Raw genomic sequence first — 15,737 nt, forward strand, 5'->3', positions numbered from 1 at the left:
TAGCTTTTTGATTTTTTTTTTTTTTTTTTTTTAAGCACAAACTGACGTTTTGGAAGTTTTGCATGAAATCAGATAGCTCATGAAATTCTTTGAAAGGTGCTTTAGTAGTTGCTGCTAGTTACAGTGATTGAACATTGTCAGTGCCTGTTGGAATTTTTCATGGTTTAAAGAATTGAGTTGGGATGCAAGGAAGGACTGTTGAAGGTGATGGAGGGCTCCAGTGACATATTCTTAGTAGTGCTGTGTCTTACTGTGCAGTTCCCCGCACAGACTTGGCCTTGTTGCTCCACAGTGTCTCTAAGGACTTGCACCCTGGCCAGCTCTCACCTGTTGGCTGGGTCAGGGTCTGGGATTTTAGCAGTTTTCATCAGCCTTCTTGTCATCCTAGCACATTGCCAGTGGAGAGGGGTGTGCTGCTGTTCTGTCTCAAAAATAGCTGGATATTTAGGATATAGGCAATATATAGTGTGTATGGGCATTTTTATATAAGGTAACGAGCTGAAGTTTTGATTGCCACAATCCTGAGCACTTTCTTGTTCTTTTGTAGCTGGAGAATGTGAAATGCAGTGAGTGAGAGCTCAAGTGCTGAAGGGGGAAGGCTCTGCAAACCGTTGCATCTGCAACATGGGAAACGGGCAGCTGTCCACCACAGGCTTCCCGTCCATCCTGCAGCTCTCCCTGCTGGGGTGAGATGCAGCTGATTTCAGCTGCTACCAAAGGAACCTCGAAAGCAGCATCTAAAGCAGGAATTTACATCTCTGACTGCACATTGCACGCAGCAGAGGTTTCCAAATGCACACTGCCAGCAACTGCTCATTTCCAGGCAATAGAACTAAAATGGAAATGATGGTCAGTTCTACTGGAATGGAAAATTCTCACATCAATGGAAATGTTTACAATGAGAAAAACTTGTGATTGTTATTTTCAAAAGTGCCTATTCCCAATCCTTAGGTAAAGCCTGTCTCATTACTCTGTATATGGCAAAGTGCAATTAGCAAGGACTAAGGTAAACATCTAATCTTCCATCCTGCCAGGACAAAGTTTTTCAAAGGAAACCTGTTGAACTGAAGTACAGTACCAGGTCACGAGCAAGCCTGCTCTTCCTAGGGTAATGCCGGAAGGTGTCTGAGTGCTGGGCTGGTGCCTGGGCTTGTTGTTTTGAGATCTATGAGTCAGACACCAAGTCAGAAAACCAGAAGTGAGAGAGGGGCTGTGTTCCCTGAGCACTATAAGAGGCAGCCTGCTGCTATACAGGCTCTCCCTCACCTCAGCTGCCCCTCCAGCTCAGGCTAGCTCTGGAACGCTGCCACTGGATTCATGTGAGCGGTTTTAAAACATGTTTCCAGAAAGAGATTGGTAGTTCAGTGTACCTCCATGTTTGTCCCAGATACTGTATATTAGAAAAAAAAAAAGATACTGAATCAAGAGGATCAGACTCTTTCATCCTAATATAATCAGAGTTATCCTTAATTTCCAGCGCCATGGAAATAATGATGTAATGGCACTTGCTGTACTGACATGGCATTTTTCCAGAGATGACCGTGGTACGTTACAGCTCCAGGCTCCTGCTAATGTAGATGTACATTCCCGTAGCATTTCCCATTGACGTGGGCATGTACTATAGCTGTGGTATCTTTGGGATTACTTCAATTTACTTCCCAAGTGAGAATGTCTGTGCCAAAGGGTCTGACAGTGACAGAGACTGTATGCTACAAAGAATTCTAGGAAGGCTCTTGCTATTATATGTTACCCTCAAACAGCTGAAATGATCTGGAATTAATATCACCAATGCCTGAGAGTAAGAAGTGCAACTAACCTTTGGATTGCTAATCTTTACAAGTACTTAACAGCTTCATTCTCATATGAGCATGGCTTTTGTTTTCAAGATTGCATGACAGCAAAATGCCATTGAATAGCATTGCTTCAGGTGTGGCAGCAGTTGTAATTACCACTCTTTCTCCTGATAAATTTATGGAAAAATACACTCCTATTTCCAAAGTTCAGTTTTAAGAAAACTGACAATTGTGCTTGCTACGTGCTCTCAGTCTTATCACTGATGGGTGGTGACAGTTCTTAATTACAGCTACACTCTGGGGCACGGGGGCCTCATGCCATATAGAAGTAATATACAACTTGCACAACTATTATTTAATTCTCAAAGGCAAATGCTCAATATCTTCCTCTGGGCATCCAGTGTGGTATTCCAGAAAAAAAAAGTACTGCAGACTGTAAAAATGGCTAAGTGTATTTATCATTTTCTCCAGGAATTCAGTTTCAATTACAGAATTTTCTTCCCACCCTCCTTTCCTTGAACATTTAATTAATTTGGAATTATTAATGTTTGCACTTTGATCAGTGAAAAAAGGGTCAGACCACCCTGACAGGTTACATATTATCACACAGCTCTCAACAAGTTGTGCTTGCTGCTAAATGCAAATCTCTGCTTCCTTGCTCAGTGCCATAGCCAACATTTCAGACCACCTCTACTTTAAAAATAGTAATTTTTGACATTTCACCAGCAGAAGAAATAGCCAGGGAGGGGAGTGGCACCAATTTAAAGAGAGGGGAGTTTTGCCTGTGACAGAAAGTGAGGGAAGGGCTATGCCCATCCAAACACGCTGCAGTGCTGCTCCATCCTTTGGCAAGAACAGGGACTGTAGACAGGAAGGTGTGAAAGCAGTTTTAAGTTGTGCACACTCAATCCAGTGCTGTGTGTGTAAATTCCAAGGCAGTAATGTAAACACACAAATCAGAGGTCTCTAGCCTTTAGAGTGGGGCATCAGTTTATAAAGAGATACAGAGAGAAGACAAGGAAAAAATACAGTATGCATTTTTACTGAAATCTCACAAGTCATTTGTCTGGGTAGGGGAGAGAAGATAAAAATGACATCAAGCAACTTCTCACAAGTCAGTTCTGTGGGTGGGGGAGAGAGAGTGCCTTTGGTACAGTCGTGGGAAGGGTAAGAGCGCTTCACTGTGAAACTTGGATAAAACTGACATCAAGCAACTCAGAAAAAAAATTTCTATAACCTTAGAAGCTAGAGAAAGCAAAATTTTAAATGAGTTACATTTATTCAGTTAAAAAATTGACAGTTAGTAATGGTCACATGAACACCAGGGAACTGTATCTACATTTCCTGACGTCAATATGAACGGCACTAGGGTTTTTCTGTTTGTTTTCTTTTACGTATATAAATCTAATGCCAGTTAAAAAAACACAAAACAAAACTGAAACCCAAGACCCTGTGAAATCAACACTGCTTAAAAACTCAAATTTCAATCTGATATATTTGAAAATAAATATTTTTTACCTTTCTTGTTAGAAAAAGACAACTCGCCAACTGCTTTCAAAGCAGTTACACCTTAAAGACCATTCCCAAAAATGTTTCATAAATAATTACCCATTGATTGATTGTCTATTAATGCAGCATCTCTCAGTCATAGCTGGGGTCTCTGTATTAGGCCATAAAGTATTTTTTTCAGACACAGTGTTTTGTTCCCCCCCCCTTCCTTTTTATTTATATCTTTGAATATAGCATATCATGCTGGCAAAATTCATGCAGGTGGCATAGCATGAAGTATCACAGAGCTTAAAATCACCTGTTTAAAAAAGAAAAAGACAAGGAATGTAGTGTTAAAAATCATGATCGTGAAAAAGCAACTATCCAGTCTCATGGACAACCAAGTCAATTTCAAATGTTCTCTCACAGTTGTCTCATCTACTATGATTTGTTTAAATATGTCTTTTTAAATCCAAATTCATTTCATTCTTTTCAATTTTTTCCACCAGGGATAAGTAAAAAAATAAAAGGTTAATTATTAAAACTAGTCTCTTTTCCCTTTTAATTAAAATAACCATTTTCCAGCCCTCCTACTGTACATCTAATTTTAATAATTATTTCAAATAGAGAAGCTTATGAATCTGACATGTTTGACATCTCCTGATGCCGTGACATTTAAAACACTCATAACAATACCTGGGTTAAATCTCTGAAAATATAAATGATTCTTGAATCGACTTCTAACATTTGAAAAAGGCCACATCTTTAAACCTTCAGACCATTCTCACACAATTTATAATCCTAAGGGACACTTAGAATTACTGAGCAGGCAAATGAGCCTCCAGATGATTCTCTCTCATAGGCAACTGTGCAACTTAAAAAGCCTCCTTCCAAGGAAGCTATCATCACTAATCCCTTCCCCATGCCATATAAAACACAAAGGCAACTGGTTTTAGAAGCCTTTTTAATCCTGCACTTTGAGCCTCAAAGGATCACCATAAAGAAACATTTTCCAGAAATGTCTCTCTTGACAGTTTTATGTGTTATTCCTTGATGCCCCCACTTTTTAACAGTTTCACTGACTAAAGAAATAAACTGTTTTTCAAATAGTCTTTTCAGTAAAGTGCTTGTTATTACTCAAAAAAACAAAACAACAACAAAAAAAAGAGAAAGTGCTATTTAAGTCTTAAGAGAATTTCTTCCTGTGAAAAACTGCCTGATATATCTTTATTTTATTCATTTTTACATAAAGCTGAAATGAAACCTATTTCTTGTAAGGATACTGGGTTACTAATTTTGGTGTTTGGCAGTAGGCAAGATGCCCACAGAAGGTGGTGACACACTGGAACCGTAGTGCAGAAGGTAAACCTTCTAGATGAAGTGGAAGGCATATGGAGAGTTCCTACTAGAATCCTTTCATATTTATATACAAATATAATATATATTAAATATAATATAAAAATAGCTATATTCTTTTTTCTCTCTGAAGTTATCCCAGACACTTTTCTTCAAAGCCTCACCCACTGCAGACAATGTCTGTCTCCTAAACTCTGTGCAAATGCTGCCCTTTTCACTCCATTATGTATCACCAGCCCCTTTCTTTACAAATACAATCCTCCCCTTAACAGACTCCTTCCCTTCTGTCAGAGTCCTTCTGTAACATTTCTGCTCCAGAACCTGCAGCGTCACAGCATTCATTGTCGTGCTATTTATCAGGATGTTGCAAATAAGTCTGTAGTAAATCAGCTGGGCAGAAGCAAAAGGCTGCTTAAGAAAGAGGCAATGGCCTGATCCTCTTCTCACTAAAACTCAAGGACAGTTGATTCAGCAACAGGGGAAGCTGCAGACCTGTTAAACATACATTTTTTTAGTCACTGCTTGTGAACAAAGCATCTGCATACTTGCACACAATCTGGACCAAGTTCTACACACTTGCTTTTGTAAAGTTTGCCTGATTCACAGCAGGAATTCTTCAAATGTGTGCTGTATTGTTCCAGTTCCTTAGAATTTCCCCATCTTCTATCCTTTCTCTGCTAGCTGGTAGTTCTGTAATTGAATGACCTCTCTCTGAGGCTACAAAAAGCTTCTTGATCAAAGCATACATTTCTATAGTTCCCTTTCAGCAGCCACGCTATCCCATCATCTAATTTCTCTCTCCTAGTTTAACCTTTTTACTGACAGACCTATAGCAGCACACGCAGAGTATTTGGGAAGGGGGGAATGGGAAGAGAAGTTGAAATGAAGCTTTATATAAAAAGCTGCATCATTAACTGTCTGGCATCTCTAATTTCTGTAATTCTCAGTACAATAGCTTAATACACCTATTTTACCACTATTCAGTAGTTCTAACAGCACTATTAAAGCTCTCCCAGTTTTCGTTTTTAGTGCTATATTTTCATTGTAATTGGTTAAATAAATTTGTATCTAACCTATTTTCCATTAGGAAAAGAAGTGATAGCACAGACCTCTAGTCAACGCAGCTTCATATAGAAACAGGTGGAATGGAGTGGTAGGGATAGCAGAGGGAGGCAGGATTTCTTTATATAGAACTTTACAGAAACAGGTCTCTGACAATTATCCCAGTCTGAAGAATGCCAGAAATCCCTTTAAAGAAGGGAAAATGTTCCTTGCTATGTTTGGTATTGGCATCTGTTCCTTGCTCCAGGTTGCAATAGGCTTCTTGGAGCAGAGAGCAATCTGATTCTCTTTGGTACTGTGTTTCTCACACTCTCCTTCCTTGTTCACTGCTTGGCTTTTTGGTGCCAAACATTTGCATTATGACTGGGGAATAACAAAGGTCTTATGCTGGGACACGTGCAGAGGCAAAGGCTTGCCCCAAGACGTAACCAACGGCATCAAAGGCTTGGCTAAACTGGTATTACCTCTTGTGGGTTTGGTTCATCCAGTAATACAATCAAACTGTTCCATAGTACAAAATAGACCATCACCATTTGGTTACATTCATTCAACTCCTCCTCACTATTCAAGATTAATCCAGCTTTCTCTCCCTAGCACTAGTTTTAACTGCTTTTACTGTTTTTTGTTCTTAATTAATTATCAGATCTATCAGCATTTATTTATTTTCCTCCGAAGTTCTGGTTTCCACAAACTAGTACCATAAAAGCCTACCAACATTTACTTAAATAGCACATATCTGTTGGAACTTTTTATTTTCTTTATAAAGTGAAGTTGCCTTCTGAAGTCTTAGTTCAGTGATATCTCTTAAATCAATACCTGGTAGTGTTAAACACAATCATGATCTCGCCCAAAACACACTTTAAATGCTTCCGAAAATGATTTAAGAAAAAAAAATCAGCTTATTACTCTTCCTTCCGCAAAAAGAGTCCTGTCTTTTAAGGTTTGCTTTTTTTTTTTTTTAAGAGTATTACCTTAAAGATCTTAGATTTTTTGAGAATCCTCTATTTCTGGCTACTGTCTGAGGGGGAGTACCAGTCAAAAATATTCATGGTCTCAACTCAGACCACTGTTAAAATTAACACAATACAGAAATATCTATGAAGTAGATACACAAGTTTGGTTGACAATGTGCTAAGACTTCAAAATTGAAAATGGTTACAGATTCAAGACATTGTAATTCAAGATGTTCAACATTATCACCTGAATTAAAATCAAGGCACTATGGGTTTTGTTGTTGTTGTTAAAATGACCCTGAATTAGTTCTGACTAATTTTTGAAGGAGAATAAAAAGATTCCAACATGGTTTAACAAGTTACAATTCTCACCACAGAGAAAGTGGTTAAAAAGTGCCCAAAAGGTTACTAAATGTAAATATATTTTTGTGCAAATTACTCCTATAACTGAAACATTCTTGAAAATTACTGTCATTTTTTTTTAAACCTTTTACATAAATATTTCCAACTATGAACTATATCAAAAGATAGCTTTGGGGAATAAAATTCCAAACCATCCGCAAGAAAGCAGTGCAAATTCCTATTTTTCAAATAAAATTATGAATTCATTATGAAATGATGGATGATATTCATGAATCTGAATGTCCTGAACCCTGATGCATGATCACCAGTTCAAACAGCTTCATCAATAATTTAACTTCAAGCAGTCAACTAACCAACACACTATACCTCACCGAACAAACCCTGACATCACGGACAAAGCACAAACAAGAGACTTGTGCCCACATTAAGGGTGAAAATAATGATGCATCATGTTGTAAACAAAAGGGTAGAACAGAGGAAAACATTAGTCTGAGTATGGCGTGAGAATTTAGGGAAACATATTCAAACCTACAAATAACAGATTACACTTTCATGCATCATATAAAATATTTTGCTCTTTCTCCTTTTATGCAGACATATACACAATATTTTACAGCATCTGTACAACAGAGAACTGGATTTCACACAACATTTTCAAAATATTTACTGTCCTGTAATCATCTGAAAAAAAATTAGATGGTTTTTGGACTATATTTCTGGCATTTTTTCCTGCTAATTCAAAACAATTGCTTCATGTCCATTTTAATGCTTTAAAAATGTACAGGATTGATAAAAATACCAATATTTTCAGCATCACTCTAATTTCAGTCACATTTGGAGATTTCACCTGGACAAATTACAACATGGCAGCAAATCCTTTAGAACACAGAAACTGGGGCAACTCTTGAAGTTGGCCGTGTCCCCATCATCATCTTGTGGCTTTTCTTAGCAGATTCCAGAAGTTAGAAGTAGATCTCAACACCATGGTGTTAGAAAGCCTTCATACTGTTACCTCTGTAGCTTCAGTGCAACTGTTTGTGGGGCAGCCCCTCTTGGCAGTCTGCTTCAAGAAGAGGCAGCACCCACACTACTGTGGCTGAACTTTGGAAGGATCAGTCATCTTGTCAGTTCTGTGTCGTGACAGCTGCTGCTGCTGAGACTGATGCTGCTGGTGGTGGGACTGAGTGAAAGTGCTTTGTTGTAGTGGGAAAGCAGCAGAGAGAATAAGCTGAGCCGACTGATTTCCATGAAGTAACCTGGATGTCTGAAACACGAAAATAGAAAAAAATTGTTTTTCCTGCTGCACTGAGAAACACAGGCCTAGCTGCTTTTTAACTTTTCAAAAGGATTCAATCAAAATAAACTTCAGATTTTGCCACTTAAGCTGAGCAAACAATGCAAAGATTTGTTCATACTAATACATTTAAGCAGTGCATCTGACCAATTAATAAAGCAGCTGTAATTGGTCTTTCTAATTTCTGTGGTGATAGGTAGGAACACACAGAAATTTGTCTTCATTTCAAACCACTAAAGCATAGCACATAGCGGGGCGTAAGGAATCTATTTGAGGAAATGCATGGTTGGCACAGATCACATTTATTCCCCATAGACAAAATGCATAGTCAAAGAAAATGCTGCATTTGCAGACCCAAATATTCCCTTTGAAGGAGATTTATTACTACTGGAAATGGTACATAGTTTTAATATTATTCTTCATAGAACAACAACAACAAAAAAAAGATTACTGAGGAAAAGCAATGAAGGATGGGTACAAATGCACTAGGACGTCTCAATCCTGAAATGTTCTGCAGCAGAAAGTAAAGTACATCAACTGCTCCACCTACAGAATCAGACTGTAAGATGCCCCAGTGAACAGAAGAAAAGGCACTTTTGTCCTTTTTAAAGAGTATTTGCTTCACTTCGAAGTCTAGCACTTTAACAGTTTGTATTAAAAACACTAGACTTTTGCCTAGAAAGAAATTCTAGAGTACCTACAGACCTCTTGAGATCTTCGTATTTCACATATCTGTTTGATCAGGATTAAGTCAAACTTGTATAAACTTTTAAATTTAGAAACAGAGATAGAGACACTACCAACCTGCTAAACAGCACTGTTGTTACAGTATTTATCTGACTTGTCAGAGAACACATTCAAATCTGCACTCTGGTTTGATTCAGTTGAAGTCTCCTACTACATAAACGAGTGCTGAAATGCTAGTGAAAGAAAATTTTACTCAGCCCTAATCAGAACTGCATCTATTCCCTGTGCCTATAAATGTAGGTTAAGCCTCCAAATACTTACTGCATTTTTATACACTCCACCTCTGCAGAGGATCCCAGATTTAGTGGAAATGGCATACACAGTACGGAACACTTGCAAAGCAAGAGTTTTTAATTATGTATACTCTTAAAGAATAAAAAAGACAAAATAAATTGACTTTCCCAGAGTAGTCAAAACAATGTTAAGAATGTGCACAAACTACATTTGCACTTTAAAAGACTTTACCTTTTTTTGAAGAAGGCAACATCAGAGGCCAAATTAAGATTTTTTGAACCCATGTTTTCTTGGAGGCACTGCTTCTCTAGTGTTCCAGCCACTACACCTCCTTCACCAACTCCAGCTGCTGGGTGACCCATGTGCCAGTAATTAATCAACAAATGCCAACAGATTTTCCCATCAATTCCTTCTACCTTCTATTTCTTTTTGAGAGTTCCCATTTCTAAACTTCTTGGGGTTTTTTTTCCTTCTCTTTTGACCCAATCTCTCTTCCTTCTCCACTACAACAAGGTTCTTCCCTACTCTCTGCTTACAAAGTTACTTGCTGCTCAGCCTCCCCTGTAGCCTAGACAGAATTTCACCCCTCACGTTATTGGGACATGTCTTGCTTTGGGCTGTGTGCTGCTTTCCAGACCGTATCATCTCTCATACCTTATTGCATTAATATGTCAATGCAAAGAAAATGTAAACTGTTTTAAAGGAAATACCTGTTTTTTCATCCCATAGTCAATTAAGAGCAATTCAAAGGGAAAAAGATGTAAGATAGGACAATGCATGGAGTGAAACTGCAGGAAAGACCACCTCTCCTTTAAGTAATAGGACTTTAGAGAACAGCTACAGAATAAACTTACCTCATGCATCAGGCTTATTCATAGGTTACTATTTTAAGTGCTTTGTTTTCAAGTAAAGCAACCCTGGATAACCTAAACATGCTGAAAGTGCCAGGACTTGGAAAAATTTGTAGACAGCTCTACATTCATTACCTGTAGGAATTGCTGGGGCTGCTGGGTCAGCTGCGACTGAGCTGGTTGTTGAACTGTGGTGAGCTGCTGCTGATGGTCCTGCTGACTTTGCTGCTGCTGCTGCTGCTGCGTTATTGACAAAGTCTGTGTCTGCTGCTGTTGGGCAGCAAAAGTGGGGTAGGCTGTCACCACCTGTCCCATAAACATAGTACTTGGTACCATTACTGCTCCACATGCTACCGGGGCCGTGACAAGTTTTGTTACAAGCTGCTGACCTTGAGAAAATCTGTCAATAGAAAAAGACATTTGGAGTCCCTTCAGGAAAAAAAAAAATCCATGAAGCATCACATACACTTGAGAAAGGCAGATTTCTCCAAGTCATACTTTGCTACAACAACATGGCTTTTGACAAGCCTGCAAATATGTTACTTTGGGCAAAGTTTAGTTTCGGGAGTTGTATCCATACAGCTGAAACACAATCACACAACCTTTTTAATGCTACTTTAGTTACTTTTGTATATGGTGCTGCTGCATAAGCATACCATTATAGAAAGTCATCTTGAAGATTTACCTGATTTGTCTGTCCTGTGTAAAAGTGGTTACTGCAGCAGCATTCTGGTTGTTGTTCTGTGGTAAGCTAGAGGGAACCTGCACCACATTTCCTGCTGTTGGCTGAGAAATCACCATAGTGTTGTACAAAGGTGCCGAGACTGTGTTCTGTGACTGACTGGCAAGAGAAGACTGTTGATTGTGTCCACTAAGTACATTTTGTTGATTATGCTGAAAAGAAATTTTGAGATAGTAAGTTGAAAATAGTCACATACTACAGCTGTCCTCCTCACTGTCACTGCCCACACTTCAAAACTACCAGTGGTTTTCTTCCATTCAAATGAATTCTTAAAGTACACAGGTATTTCTACGTTAACATCTTCTCCTGTTCAGATTATTTTTTTCCCTGAATTTTTCAGCTACTTGCAAACTGTTTGTTCAAAATTCATTTTATGCCTTTAGTGTCTCTGTGCCCAACTTAGACTAAAATGTGCAAATAATGTCACGAATTTCTTACTTGAAAGTTTGGAACTAGCCTACTGCTGAGATGGTAACACGCACCACTAGTCTGTGTCTTCATAAATCTCAAAAGGAAAGTATGGAATGTGGAAAAGGGTACAAGAGGAGGGTGACCACAGAGATCAGAAGTGTAAGGAGTCTCCATACACATAATGGTCAAACCCATTAGAAGTGTTTGGCATGAAGAACCAGCTTCTATGGGGATACCTCTGACAGAAGACTTGAAAATCATGAGTCAGAAGATGAAAAGTGGAGAGCTGCTCAATATATTTCCCAGTATATGAGGTGGATGACATACTGAAAAAAGCCAACATAATCACATTTCATAGGAAGTAAAGCTGTAGAATTCACTACAAGATACTGCAACTTTAGAAGTATACACAGAATTGAAAGAAACTAAATAAACTCATGGAAGAAAAAGGCTATTACAGTATAGATGTCCTACACCTATTGCATCTGATGGAAAGTGTATGTTCTGTCAAAAAAAAAAAATCACACATTCAAAAAAAGGCAAGCTAAAAGTTTTCTTGAGACTGGTCTTTCAAAAAAGTTACTTGTTAATAATTATTTACATACCTAAGTCTTAATGAAAACAAGATCTGAAATTGCATTATCAAGAACCTAAATGCACTTCAATTGTAAAGCTTCAAACATAAAGAAATTAATGACTCAACAGACATTGTTCAAAAGAAATTTGGGAGGGGATGTCGTGGTGCATTCCCCCCTTCTCCTTTCCAGGCCACACTGTGATCTGAGAAATGCTTGTTAGGCCTCGGCCTTGAAGAACCTGGGCTTAGCTCCTCCCGAGCTTATCAGCAGCACGGTTTGCTTCCAGGAACTTGTGCTGCCCAACAAGCATCCTCTTCCTTATGAACAGTCTTGGACACTGTTGTTCTTGCCTGAATGGCGTAACTTTCCTGTTCTCACACTTTCAAAGAGAGTGTCGACCCAAACTGTGGTCAGGATGAAACATTGCTATGACTAAAGTCCACTCTCTTGTGACCCTATAAACAGCAGTCCAGAATGAGACCCCTGGAGCCCTCCTGGGCCGCAGCGCGCCTGCAACCAGCAATGTCCCTCTGAGGGGGACGCCTCTCAGAGCCAGCAAACCCTCAGGTCTGCTATACTTGGAGAATCGCCGAACAAGGACAAGTCCTGGGCTGATGCCCTGACTCCTCAAGGTCCAACCCTTCGCCCATTGGGAGATGCAAAGGCATCAAAGTGAGTATGTCACTGACCTCTGAATTTTTCACAGGTACCTTGCTTGTACTGACTCTATGTCTGTGTGCATGCACATGCACATATGCTATAGCAAATCTGAGAGAAATGCTGCTTTCTTAGATATCCAAGTAAGTTAGGCCTGTAAATAAGCCTGTGACTTATGACATAAGCTTACTTAAACGCCTCTAAGTGTTGTTCTTTTGCTAAGCTGTTAAGTTCAACATAAGTTATAACCTAAGTCTTGCCAAGTGTTGCTCTTTCAGTAAGTTGCTAATTATAACTCTGAAGTTATAAGTTAGGTAAAATGCTGTTGAGTGTTGTTCCTCTGTTAAATTACTACGGTTAAGTTATAAATTAAGGTATAAGTTAAGTTAGGTGTGAGTTACATGTTGCTCCTTTGTTAAATTACTAGGTTTAAGTTAAGTGAAGTACTGTTAAGTTTGAGTGCTGTTAAGCTTTTAGGCCGTGTTCCTTTTTTATCTTTGCCCTCACTGTCCTTTTGTCACATGCACCAAAACACACACACACATATACTCCCCTAGATAGTTCTCTGTTCATATCCATTTTGATTGCCTGGATTCTATTTGGTTTTGTTGCTGCTTGTTTTTTCCTTGTGCCTTAACTGCCCTGTAAGTAGTAGAGTGAATCTTGCCAAGGAACTTTGTCGTGCTGTCACTTAATATTAAATTCAGCTTTTGCTGATACCCTTGCCGATAATTTTTTTCAACAATCTCAAACATTCATTCATAACAGGGGAATGTCAGGGAAGCTGTTGTGTTTCAGCTGTGGTTTTGAGCATATATTCTATCCAGCAAAATCAGTAATAGAATTTTACCTGTGTTGCAGTACTCTGCAAAGGCTGCTGCTGTATCATGTGTGGAGTACTTATATGGCCTGTGTTCATCCCACTTTGAGTCTGATTAGTCTGAACAACTTGGCCTTGCATGTTTATTGGCGTAAGCTGCTGAACAGTTGAAGAATTTCCAGAAGGAAGCTGCACAGAACCAAAGTTGAGTCCAGAAGCTGACTGCTGCAAGAACATCTTAAAAAATTCCACAAGTTATAGGGTCAGTATTCAGAGACTTGACACTAACTGGTAAGAATCAGAATCCTCATTTTCTACAGTTCTAAACATTAACATTCAGTATTTATTCCTTCAGAAAAAGTACCATTTAGAGACTAACTAGTAATGTAGTCCACAACTATCTAAAGACAAAACATATTTGAGATCACACTTCTATTTGTAGGCCCTTCAGCAGTAACACTAAATCAGATGAAGGAAATCTCTGAATCAGTAGATCTAGGCATAGCCCCAAAAACATAATCTTCCTTGACAATCAGGAAATCATAATGATTATACTGAACTTTCCAATTGTTGTAATAAACAGAACTCAGCACAAAAATATTTGGTTCTTTACAAAAAGTTAGGCCCGAGCCTATAACAAGGCAGAATGTGCAGCACTGAAGTATTCTCTCTAGTTTTCACATTCCTGAACAAGGTCCCTCCTCACTGCAAGGGAAGAGAGCTGTGAATCTCTCCCTGTGAGACATGGATAACGCAGTCTACTGCTGGCATGTTTACACTAGACATCACACAACACTGAAAATGGCACATGCCAGAAACTCCTACTCTTTCAACAGAATTTAAGCAACATACTCAATACTTCCATGAAGTATTTTTTCTACTCTTTAGTCACAATCCAGACTGAAAATATTAAATTATTTCCTTAAAATGTATCCTAGTTTGAGGTGATCACTTTTTTTTGTTTGGGTCTTTTAACTAGAAAAATCCAATAGGGTAATTATTTTCTTCCAAATATAGCTGATAAGACAATGACAGAAATAGAAAAATATATACTGGTTAAAAAAAAATCAGAAATCAGGTAGTCAGCTGCTAGACTGAGTAATGCATCCTCTAGACTTCTTGTCTTTCTGGCTCAACTCCTTCAAGTTTACAATGCACAGTAGAGCCACTCAGCATGATAGGACAGTTTAAGAAACAAAAGCATGGATTTGACAGCCTCAGAGCTAAAAAAGAGATGCTCATCTTGAAGATTTTTGATTAATATTCTAATGGCTGAAAAACTTTCCAAGAATTAACAACCACTCCATCGTTCTACATTTATTTAGGTTAAGTCATAAGCTAAGCTTGACCTGCTTAACACTGGGGCATTTCCAGATACATTCAGAAGCAAAACATCAGGTACCTCTGGAACAGCAGCTTCACATACTATGGATTTTAGACATATTAGGCCCAGATGGCAGCTGACAGAGAATATGGAGGATCACGCTGTGCAATTAGGTGCCCAAGACACATTTCAGATGCCTAAATTCTCTACAGATGAAACCTGTGATACACGAACTCACCTGGAGTCCTTGACCATGAACAATTTGAAGCTGCTCTTGAATCTTACGCAACTCTTCCTGCTGCCGATGAATATTTGCCTCTATCATGCGTGTTCTCTGCTCTAGCTGGTCCTTCAGATGCTGCATAGCTCCTAACTGAGCTGAAAACTGAAACACAGGCTGTAGTGCAATGAATAAATTAAAAGCTGAGCAAAAATGACATTTTATTTCCAAGAGGTAAATACAGTCCTCCACAGCAGCAAAGAAATCAAGCACTGCTCTTTACACTACTAATAAACCATAATCTGAGGACCAATTCATTAGTATGAAAACGTCACAGAATTAACATTTAATTGATGCATCAGAATTTGTGAACTAAAAATATCCATAGCATGAGAAACTGACTGTGTGTCCAAATCACACACACATATATATGTAGCCCTAGTAATTTACATGGTGCTGTGGATGTTAAAGCTCTCTCATGTTAAAAATTAGAACTGTGCCAGTTCAAAAAAAAAAAAAATTCACCCAGAGCTAAAACATAAAAATAACTTGGGAATACCCTCAATCACAAAATGCTGATGGCTGAGCCCACAGAGAAACTATTTGCCACTTCTATTCCTCCTCAGACATCTGCTACAGGCCCCAAGTCAGTATAACCTTTCGATACCTGTATCCTGTTCTTATTAGAAGCATTTCACAGACCAAGCACCCTTGTGTTATAAGCATATGCCTGAAAGTTACCAGCAGAGTTGATGGATTTTTAAATTCATGCCCTAAAATATTTTAGCTTTAACTATGTTTATGTCTATGTTGCTAATGCGCATGGCTGAAAATTATATCCCCA

At 38.6% G+C, this 15,737-nt stretch overlaps 1 protein-coding gene across 12 annotated transcripts in view; it reads right to left on the reverse strand.

Moving 5' to 3' along the window:
• Positions 1 to 2,765: 2,765 nt before the first annotated feature.
• Positions 2,766 to 15,737, reverse strand: part of CLOCK (clock circadian regulator) — a 68,364-nt gene continuing 55,392 nt past the window's right edge. For 10 of the 12 annotated variants that reach the window (XM_032110097.1, XM_032110105.1, XM_032110103.1 and 7 more), the window contains 5 exons: positions 14,912 to 15,070; positions 13,380 to 13,586; positions 10,827 to 11,035; positions 10,277 to 10,541; positions 2,766 to 8,279 (listed from right to left, as the gene is read on the reverse strand). In XM_032110097.1, coding sequence (XP_031965988.1) covers positions 8,103 to 8,279; positions 10,277 to 10,541; positions 10,827 to 11,035; positions 13,380 to 13,586; positions 14,912 to 15,070 — 1,017 coding nt within the window. In that variant the 3' untranslated portion in view covers positions 2,766 to 8,102. The remainder of the gene's footprint in view (positions 8,280 to 10,276; positions 10,542 to 10,826; positions 11,036 to 13,379; positions 13,587 to 14,911; positions 15,071 to 15,737) is intronic. The other 2 variants (XM_032110106.1, XM_032110107.1) reach the window with 2 other exon arrangements.

The sequence above is a fragment of the Corvus moneduloides genome, chromosome 5 (assembly GCF_009650955.1).
Source record: "Corvus moneduloides isolate bCorMon1 chromosome 5, bCorMon1.pri, whole genome shotgun sequence".
In the NCBI taxonomy this organism is placed as follows: Eukaryota; Metazoa; Chordata; class Aves; order Passeriformes; family Corvidae; genus Corvus; species Corvus moneduloides.